The 15,188-nt window shown below is 37.4% G+C and overlaps 1 protein-coding gene and 1 long non-coding RNA gene across 8 annotated transcripts in view; one reads left to right on the plus strand and one right to left on the minus strand.

Moving 5' to 3' along the window:
* The window catches only part of RABGAP1L (RAB GTPase activating protein 1 like), a 268,625-nt gene extending 253,443 nt beyond the window's left edge, over window positions 1-15,182 (minus strand). For 2 of the 6 annotated variants that reach the window (XM_026063169.1, XM_026063142.1), the window contains exon 1: window positions 10,173-10,802. In XM_026063169.1, coding sequence (XP_025918954.1) covers window positions 10,173-10,247 — 75 coding nt within the window. In that variant the 5' untranslated portion in view covers window positions 10,248-10,802. Of the gene's footprint in view, window positions 1-9,987; window positions 10,108-10,172; window positions 10,803-15,083 lie in introns of those variants that run through there. The other 4 variants (XM_026063133.1, XM_026063125.1, XM_026063150.1 and 1 more) reach the window with 4 other exon arrangements.
* On the plus strand, window positions 7,890-13,643 carry LOC112964740. Of its 2 annotated transcripts, none has more exons than XR_003253062.1 (2): window positions 7,890-8,408; window positions 10,820-13,643. It is a non-coding gene; the product is annotated as an uncharacterized LOC112964740 (long non-coding RNA). The 2 variants fall into 2 exon arrangements; XR_003253063.1 differs by having other exon boundaries at window positions 7,890-8,375.
* Window positions 15,183-15,188: the final 6 nt, after the last annotated feature.

A 15,188-nucleotide genomic window follows, 5' to 3' on the forward strand; every position in this document is an offset into this window, starting at 1 on the left:
GGCCGCCGCGGAGCCGGCCCGCGCCGGGAGCGGGGCTGTCCCGATTTGGTTGGCTTTCCGTCGAGGCACGAAGGCAGTTCGTGACTATCCAAGTTCGGCTTAGCCTCGTGCGCGTTTATTCCAAAAAAAAAAAAAAAAAATTTAGAAAATGTTTCTTTTCAGCCCCTTAGAAATGATCCAGCTCGCAGAAATGCTGACTCGTAAACATGTAGAAAATCTTCACTAGGACAATAATGAAAGTTACCTACAAATCATAGTGATCTTTAAAAAGATTAATTTTTTTTTTTAGTTTGCCTTTTAATGTGGAACCCCGTCTCACTTAGCTTTCGATTGTATTTGTTTATCAACAGTGTTTATGTGTGGCTAAATAAATATTTAATATTTAAATAGTAAATAAATGTGTATGTTTAAATAAACAAATCTCAGCACTGTTTATGTTTAAATAGTGGAAGGTTGTCCTGTCGGTTTCTCTTTTTTCCCTTGTGTGTGAAACAAATTACATTTAAATTAACCACATAATTTATACAGCTTGCCTGTGCTATTTCCAGTTCAGGTGTGGATCAGCAAAACGTTAAGAAATGTCAGACCATGGTGTAAAATAACTATTTCCCTGCRTGAATGACAGTGGCTGTGCCCGGTTAACCTGGGACAGCAGGATTCCCCGTACTGGCACTCCCTCTGTACRTTATTTTCTTGTCACTGGCCTTGTCACAAATTTCTTGTCACAAATATTCCGATTATTTTTATCGGACCATAGGGCTCCAGTAAACCAGAAGAGCCTGTAGAAATAAGAAAAATTAAGGGAGAGGAGGTGGAAGATTATAATGAATATTAGCATTATCAGAGGAATAACATGAAAAAAAGTTACTCTGCCACTGAACTTAGGTGCTGCAGATTTATGCATAAATACAGATAATAGAAGGAACTGAACTGAAAGTCATATTTCATAATAAAAATTAATTAGTTAATTGTCATAACTGGTTATTGTTACAGAAGAGTAGAGTCTGTTCAGGAAGCATAGGTAGGAGAAAAGGAACATAGTGAGCCACAGAGGTGCCGAAAGTATTTGGATAACAAGAAGAAGAAGGAAAGGAAAAGAACAGTGTCGCAGCAGAGACCTGTTAGTGACCAGCAGACCAAGAAGATCAAGTGCATGGTGCTTTATTTGAATAAAATCATCCAAAGCATAGGAACTGGTGAAAGTGAGAGATGCTGACTACCACTTAACTCGAAGAAAATAAGCTTCAGTGAACTCAAAGTTTGTGTGCAAAACCCCACAGCCGCAAATCTAAGAAAAATTACACTCAGGAAAGTTGGCAGTTTCCAAAAGAATCAATACTAGGGCTGCAAAACAGACTATCCCAATGAAAAGGAAAGCTGGCAAGAGAAGAGATGGCTTAATATAAACCATTTCAGTGGCTTGTACCTCTTGAAAGAGATACACGGAAGCAGCAGCTTGGTTAAATTATCAAGACTGACTACAGAAGGATTGTTGTAGTAAGTAGGGAAAAATCCAGGAAGGCTGACACACAAAATGAGCTAAAACTATCAAAGAGCCGTAGAGCATAACAACAAAAAGTTAATGTTAAAGATGATCTGAAAGAACTGATCTGCTCTCAGATGGGTGAGAAAGCTATTAGCAAGTGACATGAGGAAGGCTGAAGACCTTAACGAATTTTGTTGCTTTGTTCTTCTCAAAAATGTCAACTGTAATCAGATGACTTACACAATTAACATTAGCAACACAAAAACAAATGTTCAAGCTAAACTAAGGAAAGAAACAGTAAGAATATACTCAAAGAAGATATTTCCAAAATCCTGCGCCAGATAAATTTCATCCTACATATTTAAATGTCTAAGCAATTTCCAAGCTACTAGCAATCACTTTCAAGAACTAATAAAAGATAGCTGAGGTTCCACGAGATCAGTAAAAAGGAAACAAGAAAAAAGAGAATGGGTATTATAAAAAAGAAAAAAGAGAATGGGAATTATAGGCCAGACAGCTTGATGTTGTATCTGGAAAAACACTGGAACGAATTATTAAGCAATTTATTTGTAAGGACTGGGATGATAAGATTAATAACAACCAACAATAACATACCAAAACCAAATCCTGACTTCAGCAAGGCTTTTGACGCCACATCATCTAATATTCTCATAAGCAGGCTAGGGAAACATAGGCCATGTGAAAACAGCACTCAAAAGTAATCGGTGATTCACAATCAAATCAGATGGTAGTAGCAAGCGAGGTCTCCAGACACTTAATCCTGAATCCTGTACTGCTTAATTTTAATTTTTTGATGGACTAGGATAGAGAATATTTTTATTATATTTGTGGAGGATATCCTGTTCAGGGGAGAGCTGCAATCGTTTTGAAAGACAATTAGAATTGAACAAATCATGATGAGTTGAAACACAGATCTGAAGCAAATAGGATATAATTCAATATGGAGAGAAAGTGTTATGAATAGCGGGGAATAATTGACTACAAAAATGTAAGTTGGAGACAAACTGGCTAAGCAGTTGCTCTACAAGAAGTTGTCTTGGGTCATAGCAGTTCACAAATAGAAAATGAGTCAATAGTGTTTTGCTGTTGTAAAAAATGTGACAGCTTTACTGAAACGTAGAAGACAACTGCCAAACACAAGCCAAGCAAAGTAATTCTACACTCTACAGGGTTCAAAAAGGCTTTTGCTGAAGAACTCCTCTCAGTTTTGGGCACCTCCTTTCAATCAGAGCTCTGTGGATAATGTGAAGAATTATCAGAAGTCTAGAGAACTCGACCTATGAAGAATGACTGAAAGAACTGTAGCTGTGTACTCCAGAAAAGAAAAAATGGAGAAGTTTCTTGAAGCTAATGATTGCATATGTTAAAGGCTTCCACAAAAGGAAATGGTATTTATTTTTCTCCAGGAGTACTGGGGATCAAGTCAGGGGAGTGAGATGAAACCTAATCGAAGGAGACTTAGGCAAGATGTTAAGCAAAAATTCCTACATGGTTATTGGCTCCCTACTGGAGAATTTTTAGAAATGGTGAGATGAATGTATCTCAGAAATGATTTAGATATATTGAACTTCCTTTCAGGCTCAGAGGATGATCTGTTGAGGTCTCCTGAAGATCTGTCTTGTATGGTTGTGAAGAAGACCTGACCTGCACAGTGGTAATAGAAAGATCTAGACATCAAAAAGGTGAACTTCATTTTTTCAGAAGTTAACCTGATTGGTACTTCATGGGAGCAACTGTAAGTCCCTATAGACTGAGCATCTCTTTAATTCTGTAACTGAAGGACTTGCAATATCCACTTTCACCTTCTTACAACGTTGAAGCCTTGTTTATTAAATAATCATTGTTTTCTCAGCATCTGAAAAGTCAGCAAATTAATGTATGGCCTAGAAAAAATTGAGAATTTGACAAAAAAGCAGTCCATATATGAGAAAAGTGAATACACACATAAGCCCAAATTATTAGGTACTCTGGCAAAGGAAATTATTTTTTGCTGTGTCATGAACTCTCAAGCTAAAATAGTTAATGTACTAATGAGACTACTTTTTTTTTAGTATACCCAAATCCTCAGGGCCGTAAGTCCACCATTGTTTAGATAAACATCCTGTGAGATGTGATAAAAATCCTGGGGCTGTATAGCATCCATACTCTGGGAAAAAATACTTCTTAATTTAAAATCCACTAAGAAAAAATTCAATGCTAGTCTTCTCCTGCATTATCCACTACGGGGAGCTGAAGGGTAACATTGCTGGACAGATGGTGATAAAGGAATGCAGTCTAGTGTATATTAATTCCCAGAACCTGACCTCTACAGGGTTCACATATAAACATTTGTCTTGATAGAGGGGAATTCCATTTAACCTTATCTGAAGGATGATAATGGGAAGGCAAGGTCATCCAGCACGTGCCCAGGGAGGCACATCCCATCCTTCTGCCASTGCTAGAGACCTATCTGAATCTGAAACCAGGGAAGCATTGGGGTTTATTGCCTCAAAGGACCTGAAAATGGGCTGGAAGAAGCATTCCTATTTTGGAGGTAAATAAGCTTATCACCTTAAAAAAGGAGGAAATTGCTTAGCAATAAAACCATCAAATTTGTTTGGGGCAGGAATGCTGTGAAAACATGTTTAGGCACATATTTTAGAATATACTAGTGTGTAACTTTTATGGAAGGAATAAGCCCAGCAACCTTTTGTATGTTTGGCTGATTCTTGTTAAATCAGAGTTTCTGAAATAAATATGAAACTTCAGGGAGTGCTTATAAGTGATCCTGCTGTGATCTTTTTCTTCTGCAGCTTAGGCACTAGCTTTATCATGGGAGCCTTGCTTCAGGCCTTTACAGTATGCTTGAGCACACCAGCCTAATGTACTGATCTTCTACTGCTAGAATAAGTTTTAAAAGCAAAAAAAGCAAGTGCCTTCTTATATAGAACTAATAGTGCTAGGATACTTAGGAATAGYTCATGCTGTGACTTTTCTCTAGGGAGGTTTGATAAGCTTAAAATCATCTGGTTGGTGCCAAACATTATATGCTAGAGGTAAAAGTGAGTCGAATTCTCTTCCAATAGGCAATTAATTAATGCTTATACTTTATGGGAGGTATATCACATTTTGAGTATTTGTTGAGACCTTCTAGATAAAAAATATGGAGAAACTTAGTTGCGTGCATTAAAGGCAGCCAGCACATTTAAAATCTTCTAACTGAATGGTGGCACAGCCATAAATAAACGTACCACTGAATTATGTCCAAATATTCAAGAACAGAATATAGATAATCTATTTTATAATGTGGTTGTTGGGTTCCCATATCTGGGTGGTTCAATAGTACTGAAATGAGTTTACAAGTTATTTCTGACAGAGCAAATCAATATGAACCTAACAGTGGTTGCAGCTGAAGCAATAGCTTATTTTCAGCAGTAATTAGTAAGTGGGAGAAAACACAGAGATAATATTATTGCTGCTAACGTTCTTTAAGATAAAGATGTGGCCTTTGTGTTAACAGTTACAGCTACAGACTATTTCCAGTCTTTCACTTCTAGCTATCTCCCAAAACAGTATTATTCTATTTTACAATCAGTTGAGATATAAACTACCCCCAGTCACTCAGAACTGAAACTGAATGAAATTCAGTCCTGGATTTCTAACGTACAATTATCGATTTTTTTGAGATTTTAATGGGATATAGTGTATAAATACATAACCATGTAATACAATTTTAATTAAAAGTATGAAATCATCTCTGCTGAGATTTGAAAAATTAACAGCATTCTTTTTGTAGAAATCAAACAATTATCTGCTATTCTTACATATTAGTGCTGTATTTTAATGGGACTTGATATGATTTTCTTTTTTGCATGATGCAGATTTACAAATGCAGGACTTAATTTCCATGCTCCTTTTGTATGATCCATTARCAATGCAGTTACTTCTTAGAGTTTTAATACTTTTTAGAGCTAGATATCATACTGTAACAGAAATAAAATGGCCTATGGCAAATTACGGACAAAAGAAAAGACTTTGGTAACGTTACTAAAATATGCATCCAGAGAAGGAATAGAGGGGAAGGAGATCATGATGAAAACCAGCTTGAATAGTAAGGGTGTTATTACAGTTTTGTGAATTATACACAATTCAGGAGTTGAAAACCACTTGAAAACTAAGTCTGGAAGGACTCCTGTGGTATATATATGCATAACCCTGTAACACAACTTAAATTACAAGTGCAGAATCCTTTCTGCTGCGATTCTAAACGTGGCCTGTGCCTGCCTGATGAGAAGCAATGTCCCCGCCTCTTCTCTGTGCTGAGCAAAAGACTTTTCTAGCTATTAGTTTCCTGATTTGAATAAGGTTTCCCTTTACTTCTAAATTTCTCACAACAAAATAMATTTTTTGCTGTCTCTCTGCCAATTATATGACTGTCTATAGAACTGCAAATACGCGAAGGCGTTGCGTGGGTCCTTTCTGTGCGTCAGGAGAGTGACTGGGCTGTTAGGGGTGTTCTTGGCCCTGTCCTGTGACACCTGAAGCCAAAGTCAGGCTTCAAATGGCATTGCTAAATGGGGCTGCTCAGCTCAGTGACTGGTTGGTAGGATGACGGGAGAAAGCTTTCACCTTTTTCTTGGAACAGAATAGGTATCAGGGAAGCTCCCTCCTTCTGGGAAAAGTAGATGTGATATTTTAATTAGAATTGAGCTCAGATTTGGTGGAAGAGTCTGAGAGAAGGGGTCATTTTTACACTTTAAATATCTCAGGGTAAAATTTTTATGTGAAATGGAGTGGGAAAACTAGGTCACCTTGATGAAAAAGATGATAAGGAATATATTGATCTTCTGAAGGCCAGCAGGACCTAGAAGTGGAGATAATGATGGGTCATGTAAGCTGTGACTTCTTTAAGTATGTAATATAAAGTCACTCTATATCTATGATTTACAGAGGTCTTACCATCATGACTGTTAATCTTTCTCTCTCTTTCTTGTTTATGGCATTATGAAAAAGCAACAACAGAATATAAATTTGTATCAAAGTTACCAAACCATTAAACAGAGCGTGGGGAAGCTGGGTCTGTTTTCCTTATGCATAACTGTTGTATGTATTATGCATAGTGTACAACTTAACATCACTCTGTGTGTTGTAGCCACAGCATAGCTGGTCATTATGTCTCAATTAAATGTAGACTATAGCTGCGCTTTGCCTGAGTTGCTCAGTGAGGATAGCTCAATATGAAAAGATAAAGTGAAATCTTTTACAGAATCACTAGTATTTTTTTCCTAGTGCTTACATAGTTCAAATACTTACATTTCATGCTGCTGAGCTGTAAGATCCTTATCAGGTTTTAAAGATAAACAAAATTAGATAAGCACAAAGATGTGCAACAGAAAATGCTTCCATTGCATCACCAAGTGTCTTGGTGTTTATATACATACACCAAGTGTGTGTGTGTATATAGATTTTTTTCAAATATATATAAACACACACCCATACCCACATACACACTATGTGTATTGCAAAGCCATTATTCTTTGATCTAAATATCTAGAACTGTTCTTTACTGCATGTATATTCTTTTGACTTTAAAACCAAGTGTTTTATTTCCATAAATCCAAATGTGTTGCCCTCCTTAGAAAATGCAAGACATGCCTAAAAGTTACCTTGAACCAGTGCTTCTTAATCTTAACATTAGCATGCTTTATATAACTTAAGGTCTTTTCTTTTTTAATTACAATTGCTAGCTTCCACTAGGGAAACCCTACAAAGGGGTAAGGGCTAAGAAAGGAAGTCTCCCTTTACGCAGTGCAAAATGCAGTGGAAAAAAACAAAACAAAACAAGTCTTCCATATTGTCAGCATGGCTCTACCCCAAAGTGGGTGCACCTATTGCTATGGGAATCCCCAACCTTCAAAGCAACCCCTTCATCTGGAATGAAGAGTTCTTAAGAATAAGAATATTGGGGTTTTCTGAGAAAGTAGCCATCAGTCGGCTGTTGATAAGACTCTGATGCCCAAACAGAAAGCGGAGCAGACACGGTCAAAGAACTCAAGGTTAACAGAGCGCTGAACTCCTTCAAGCTCCAGAGAAAAGCTGAAAAAAGAAGAGCAGCCCAGCTGTTCCAGTCTGAGGAAGTAACAGGTTCCTTTGTCAGAAAGCTTTCAAAAACTCGAGAAGGAATAATTTACTACGCTGTGCTGCCGCTCCATATTTAGTAATCATATAGTTTGTATCTCTGTTTTTGTTGTGTTAGCAGCTAATACTGAAAGGTAACATTGAAAGGTTAGATTTTTAGAAATTTTATATTGCATTCCCAGGCTTCTCCTTTAGATTTGTGAGCTAGAGAAACGTGGAACAAAGCCAGTGTGTTTCAATCTCTTCTTCCTGACACTTGTGAGTTGTGGCTGTAACACCTGAAAAATTAATGAATGAATATGTCTCCTCCCAACTGTTTTTCAATGTTTGTCTCACCTATGTGGGGTAGAGACAGTTTTATCTTGTCTATTTAATATGCAGATAAGTAAGTTCATTTATGCATGTGTGCTTCCTGTGAAAGGCAACCTAAGGCGAGGGGTCTTTTGTATATGAAAATAGAGGACACTCCTTTTTTGCAGAGCCCTACGCACTAATGGAAACACTGATAAGAAAAGCTGCTGCCTGCGAGAGGCAGTGATAAACTGCAACATAAACAACCTTCTGATACCGCACTTCTGAACTGAAATTCAGCTGTAGTCAAGCTGAAAAGAGTTGGGACAGCAGTGCAGGATGAATAACTCTCCTTTCTGACTCCTGTTATTTTCACGCACAGGTAGCATGTGTCTGCCTGTCAGAGGCTCCAGAACATCAAGCATTGGAGACAAATAGATTGGAGATGCTGCAGCCTTATGTATGAGAAAATTCTCCATCAGTAATGGAAAGGGTGTGCGTAATCCAGTATAAAATACAGTAACAGTGGTTAAATTTCTCCTTGGTGCACCTTGGCAGAATTAACGTGAATGGGAAAATAATACGGTTGCATTTGATTTCTGATGCTTGACTTTAGGAGCTATGCCATGTTTACACTGCTTCTCAAAATATTTTGCCTTTGTTAACAGGCTAAAAGTTTTGCCCATCCTGTATCTCCCCTGTGTCTCAATGAGTATGTGATAAATACCARTTAAAATCTAAGAAGCTGATGTTTCTCAATAGAATTAAATTGTTTGAATGTCTTAAAACTGTATTTAAAATGTAGGCTGCATCTGTACTCACATTTGCAATGCTGCAGAGTATTTTCTTATCCTTTCACAGTTGTTTCTTTAGCAATTAGAGCAGTAGTTTATGTAGAAAAATAGCACCTAAAGTAGAGTTAACTAGGCAAACCACAAATAATATTTTTTCCTGTCTGGTAATGAGAGCTAATTCCACTATTTAGTTATTGTTTTTCACTGAACTTCCTGATTGCTAGTTAAAAATAAATTCAATAGTTTAATACACTTAATAGTTAGAATGCTAAGTTTAAAAAAAAATCTTCAAGGTTAGGAGTAGCCTCTGGATGTGAAATGATGTAATTTTCAGTAACAAATAACCAAACCCTGTAGTGGTAAAATACCTAAAAATGACAGTTTACCAAAAATAGATGAATGTACACAATAGGAACAAACTATGCTGTATATTTGCATTTCTCTGTTTCCTGCTGAAATTGAAATGTTGGCTTGCTGTGTGACAGCTTTTTACCAGTACACTAATGTGAGATAGGAAACTGAGAATAATACTGTGTTGAAAAGAAATTTTAAACTGGGGCAGGAAATGCTTAGCAAACAGATCAGTTTCTGTGTGTGATAGAATTTGTCTATGAAAGTGGACATGGTATGTAGAATCTGATAAAAGAATTAAGGAAGTTACCATATAGTTGTGACCTCAGAAAAATCCTCTCAGACTACCTAAACAAATTTGACATGTTCACATTGAAAATAATCTTTTTGTAAACTGTAAATCAAGCATGTACCACAGCTATATGTTATTAAATTTATTTTCTTTTATAGGTTTCTTCTCAAAAACCATCGAGGGGTGAAATTTCAAAAATGGCTCTGCAATTACTTAAACAATATACTTTAAAAAATTGCTAGAATTGAGATCTGAATAAGAAGCTATTACAGATATTAGATATCCACACTAATATAAAAAAAATTGCTTTATGCAATCATTCTTGCTTTGGGATTAGCTCAGCCTTACTTGGTCCTTTATTTTTATTTTTGTGAGAGAACTGATAGTTGTGTTTGCTGGAAGATGCATTTGGAATGGCTTGCATCAGATGTTCTCAAACTAAACTAGTAAACCTGAGTCTTTACTGGTGATAYGAAGCAAGAAAAACTCCTGGAAATAGTCAGCATGTCTTCTTTTACTGTAAAAATGTGACGTGTCAAAAGAGATTTTTTAATTCTACTAAGAGTAAGTTGGAAATTTGATTGGAAAAATTACCCAGATAGCAGTTTAGTCATACTGTAGTTGCTGTAACTTACACAAGTGTGGAGGATGCAGTGTCGTCTAGTGGTTGGAAAAAGAGACCAAGCCATGAGAGCTGGGTTTCATTCCTCATCTTGTCACTGCATAGATTAACCTCTATGCTTTAGCTTCCCTATCTGCAAAGAAAGAATAAGGCTGTGGTTTTACATGCAGCTAAACCAAGGTATTGACTTGCTGTTACCTGAAATAGAAAATCCATCTGTGTTGATTGTACCATCCTGCCCATCTCTCTTTTTCCCTCAGTTTTACAGAGCATGAGGAATCTGCCAGGAAGGAACAAAAATTATGTTGCTAATTTAGTTGGTTCTTGTTATTGTACCCATATAGGAACTGGATTCCTAGAAACCTTTGTAAAATTAAAAATTTCTAATCTTCCTTTATCATCACAACTCATATTCTTTTCCTAGGCTAAATGAAAAGCTGTTATAAATGTGATGCAACTATTTTATGGAGAAAGAGAAGAGAACAAATTCCATCAAAAAAACACTGGAGGAAGGGAAAAAAAATAAAGGCTTGTACTTCTGCTTTCTGCTGAGATAGAATAAAAAAAGGAAATAAATCAAGGAACTAAATGGCAAGATAAACAGGTGGCAGCATGTGGCAGTTGGCATAGGGTGTTGTCCCTCTCCGGGGGTTCAGGAGCTGCATAGATGGTTATTTCAGCAGAGGGCACCAAAACAACAGAAGTATGTTGTAGTGACTTTGACTTGCTCTACGCAGGGAATATTAAAACTCTTGATATCCCCATAGCCTAGAAGTGGGTCTGCGTTCTTGTCATGCAGGGACTTCTTCTGTTTTATAGCGCTTCTATTTTTTTGTCATGTTTAGAATGAAGATGTTGCTGAGTGACACTGGCAGCTCTAGGATTAAAGCAAACCAAGCAGTTGCTGTATAAGCAGAATGCACTAAGGAGTACTGTGAGAATCCGTGGCGCAGAGTACTAAGGATACAGCATCCCTGGAAGATGTCAGTCAGTGGGACAAGGAGGATAAAAAGATGGGACAGCAAAGTGACACTTCTAATGAGGAACTATCAGAGGAAGGGTTTTTTTCTTCCCTGCCCTTCCTTCCTTTCTCACAGCAACTGAAGCCACAGGGTATGTTTATATAGCTTTTAATTCCTAGCCTGAAAACACAAATGTTAGTAACTGCAGTGATACTCTGCACATCTGTTATGCATAGCATCAGAGAACTGCAAAAAGTTTTACAAAATTTTGAACAAATTGATAGGATTTGGTGAGTTATATAGTATTATCTACCTTGTGTAAACTGAATGGTTTAGAGAGAAACATTCCTGGAGTAATATTAATTTACAGTTGTGCCCTTTACATTCATTCATGTCATTCAAGCTTCTCTTGTATAAATGAAACCTAAGTCCAGTATTTTGAGACTGAAGTATTGAACATGCCTTTCCACAGTGAACAGCTTTATTGCTATCATCCTCTTACTATTTCAGAATAAGCATATAACTAGCTCTGAAAGTTGCATCTGAATTAAATGGGCTTTGATGATATTCAACATACTCTTTAATGAATATTGGTTTCTTTTGCAATGATTACATTGGGTGGATATGCTTTAATCTTTTGTCTGTTGAATTTTATAAAAAGTGCAGGAACTTTAGGTCTTGTTGATGTGTATGGACAAGCATACAGAAGTGCGAACAAGATAGGGTCTTGATTTTCTTTTTTGCTATCCTTTATTTCTTATGATACATGCAAGAATCTTGGTTGTGTGAAATAATGAGGACATTTTATAAAATGCGTGCAGCCAGTTGGAAAAATATTTAGTTCTTGCCTTTCATTCTGATAGCATAGGTTTCAAAATGAAAAGTTTTCCATTATCATCAGCCTTACAGGTCATGAAGATAACTGAAATAGTAAACTGTAAGGTTGCCAATGCATTAAAAATCTTTCTGAAGGAGGCTATTTTGTTACCAAACTAACATTTAGCTGGCAAAAAGTAATATAAAAATTGTATCATCAAATGATATGATTGTACAATTACACTGATACTTTACCTAATTCTCTCAGTCATACAGGCTAATATAGAGATTATTTTCTAACGTATAATTTGAAAAACATCAGTAGGTTGGCCACAGATATGGACTGTGCCTACATTAGCCCCTTTTGGAAGGGAAAAAGAAAGAAAGGAATGGAAACTGAGACATCATGTTGTAGAATCAAAACTAACTACTATGGGCTTTAAGGACATACAAGAAAGAACCATGCAAATAGCTGGAGATAAATGACAGCAGATGTAATAATAAGCTGAAATGAGATAGGAAAATAGCAGCCCCAAACTGAAAACAGCAAAGGCTTTTTGTGCTTCATATGCCAAAGCAGTCTATCATGCAGGAAAATATGGCTGTTTCCTCTTTGAATTTTGGCCATTTCCGCTACCTTTCTGTGTTGGATGACTGGAGAAAGTAGACATTACAAATAATCTAGGAGTCTAGTGGGATCAGTTCTTGAGAAAAGAGGGAACAAGCTCATCTACAAGCTTCTGAACATTTAAAATCCAGAATAAAGAATAATGACTTGGGAAGCATAGGTCTGATGGAGGTCTAAAATGGGTTTTGACATTTAGAGTATCCATCCCAGCCATGCTACTTAGTAAGAAGCATGGCTCATTCCAGATCCCACTTCTCTGAACAATGCAGTACTGTGGTAAACTCTGTTGTAATACTAAAAAGTTGTGTTAAGAAGTAAATACTGGAGATTGACTGGAGATGGTAATAGAATACTGGAGATGGAGATGAAGAATTAAATGCCGAGGGAAAGCATAAGCTACCTGAAACTGAAAACCTTTCAATAGTAACAGGTATAGGAAGTGGTTGAAGTCTCCAGACTGGAATGTTTAAAACCAGACTGAACAAAAGCCCGGAACGACGTACTGTGTACAACCATCTGACAGACTAGGAAGAAAACAGATGTCCTCAAGCCCTGGCCATTTCTAGTTCCTGTGACTTTTAACAAAGGCTGCTGGGGACACCTACCATTTTAGCTCCAAGTGCAGGCTTTTGCACTGGAAAGGACTAGGAACTCCAATAAGGTTCATGTTCCTAGAATAACATTCAGGAGAGGAACCTTGAAAAGATGGCGCGTGTCAATAGGAAATTTTCTGTGGTATGTACATTTTTTAATTAAAGTAATATGATGAGGGTCTTATTTCAACTGATCCAGGATAATATGAGGAGATACTGCTTAGTAGTTCACTTCCAAGAAGAAGGGATAATTAGATAGGAGTATAGTGATTCAAATTTTTTTTAAATAAACTATCCTGCAATTTGCCAGTTGGTTATATGAAAGATTGTGCTTCAGGACAAAGAATCATACATATTTGTACAGTCTTTAAGAACTAGTGGTCTTAATGTTTCATTGGGGCATTGTAGGAAGTCCTAGGATGCCAATATAATGATAAAAAAAGAAAGTACTAAAATGTGATCGTCTGACTACTGAATCTGTCTGACTTTGATACTTCTGATTAAATCACTTCTTCAGATATCGTATTTAATTGTGTAATGATGGTTCTGATGCTTCTGATGCTTACAAACATGGATTGTGTTAGATTTCTGTTCTCTGTAAAGCAGACTTAAATCTTGTCTTTTAATGTCTTTAAAATAACAATAAAACAGCCCTAATGCTTAAGATTCACACTTCCATGTTAAACTTTCCCATTTGCACTTCTTTTGTAACTCACAGTAAGACTTGTTATTGCTGAGGGACGGGAGCTATTCACAAAGGTTTGTCTCCCTTGATTCTCTAGTCAACAGAGAAGGAGAGACCAAGAGACGGCTAATGGGTAATTTAGAGCACCGAATTTAGGCCCTAGGTGGCAATTTCATTTAGAAATGAGCCTCCCAAAGTTAAAGGTGGCCTTTGTAAAGATCTTGCTTGAAGTCTGGGGTGTTGGTAAGATCCCAGCTGCCTGTGAATATGGTCAGAAAACCCTGGTGTCAGAAATTAATTTAATAGCTTTTTTTAATACTGTTTTATTGAAGCACTGATTCTGGACAAGCATTAAGCTGTGTTGTTTCAGTGGAGAAGCCTAAATAATAGAGACGTTTCTTTAGCAAAAGTGATAGAAATAAAAAGTTTGCCTACTGTGACTCCATTGTTTCTAAAGTTAACATGAAAATCAAAACAGCCCACAACCAATACATGAGTCAGAAATAACAGCTGAAGATTAAACTTCCCCATTGTAAACTTTCCCTTTTGCCTAGGGGTTTAGCTCTGCTTTTCACCTCTGGGTTTCTGTCTGCATGTCATGACCCAGCTTCCTTTTGCAGGCTGCCATCTCAAGCCCCTGGCTCTGGACCTGGATATTTCTGACCTTACACTGCGCTGTTTCAATGGTATATCAAGGTCACGCAGTCCTCTGCTGTTTGGATGGTGAACTGATAACACAGTGGCTGTTCATTTCAGTATTATAAGTACTGTAAAGTGTTTAGAAATGCAGTGATTCCATATCCAGCATCCTGCACAGGCCTTCACTGGAAGGGTTAATACTTCTAAGCCTCTCACATTGGGGAATAATAAGAAAAAAAAAATTAGCATATAATTCTGTAACACTTTATAGGCAGAAAAATATTAAAAAAGAGCTATTAGTGCTTTTTAAAGCACTGAACTTTGGAAGTACTAAGGTGTAAAGAAGCTGTACAAAACAAATCATGTGCTGAGTCCGATGTGTCCTCACGTGGGCACTGATCCCACATAGCTATCACAGCTRTTGATGCCTCTAGCTGGGCACATAAATGATTAAATAACTGGGGAATAGCACGGGACCACTGAACCCACTCTTTTGGTTGTCAAGTTTGTAAATAACTTTGGACAAAGGGCTTAATATTTTACATCTCAGTTCACGTTTTCATAAAACGCGAATCAAGCTGATATCACCTTGAAATACCCTGATGGTCAATATTTAGTTCTCCAGGCACTTTAAAGGCCTACAGCAGTCAATACACGTCACCTAAACGCAGCGCGAGGTCGTCCACGCTTGCAAAACGTTTTAAAAATTCATTTTAGAAAACGAAACTCTGCAGTTCCAGCTAGCAGGTGACGCAGGAGCGCTGGCTGGGCCCCCAGACCCCTTACCTTCTCTCTGGCTGCCGAAGGGAGCTAGAGGGCAGGCCGCCGCCAGAAGGGAAAAGCCCGCCAGGGCCCTTTCCTGCCCCCTCGGCGCGGCCCTGCAGGTGGGCC

Source organism: Apteryx rowi, unplaced genomic scaffold (genome assembly GCF_003343035.1).
Source record: "Apteryx rowi isolate R43461 unplaced genomic scaffold, aptRow1 scaffold_100, whole genome shotgun sequence".
Classification (NCBI taxonomy): Eukaryota; Metazoa; Chordata; class Aves; order Apterygiformes; family Apterygidae; genus Apteryx; species Apteryx rowi.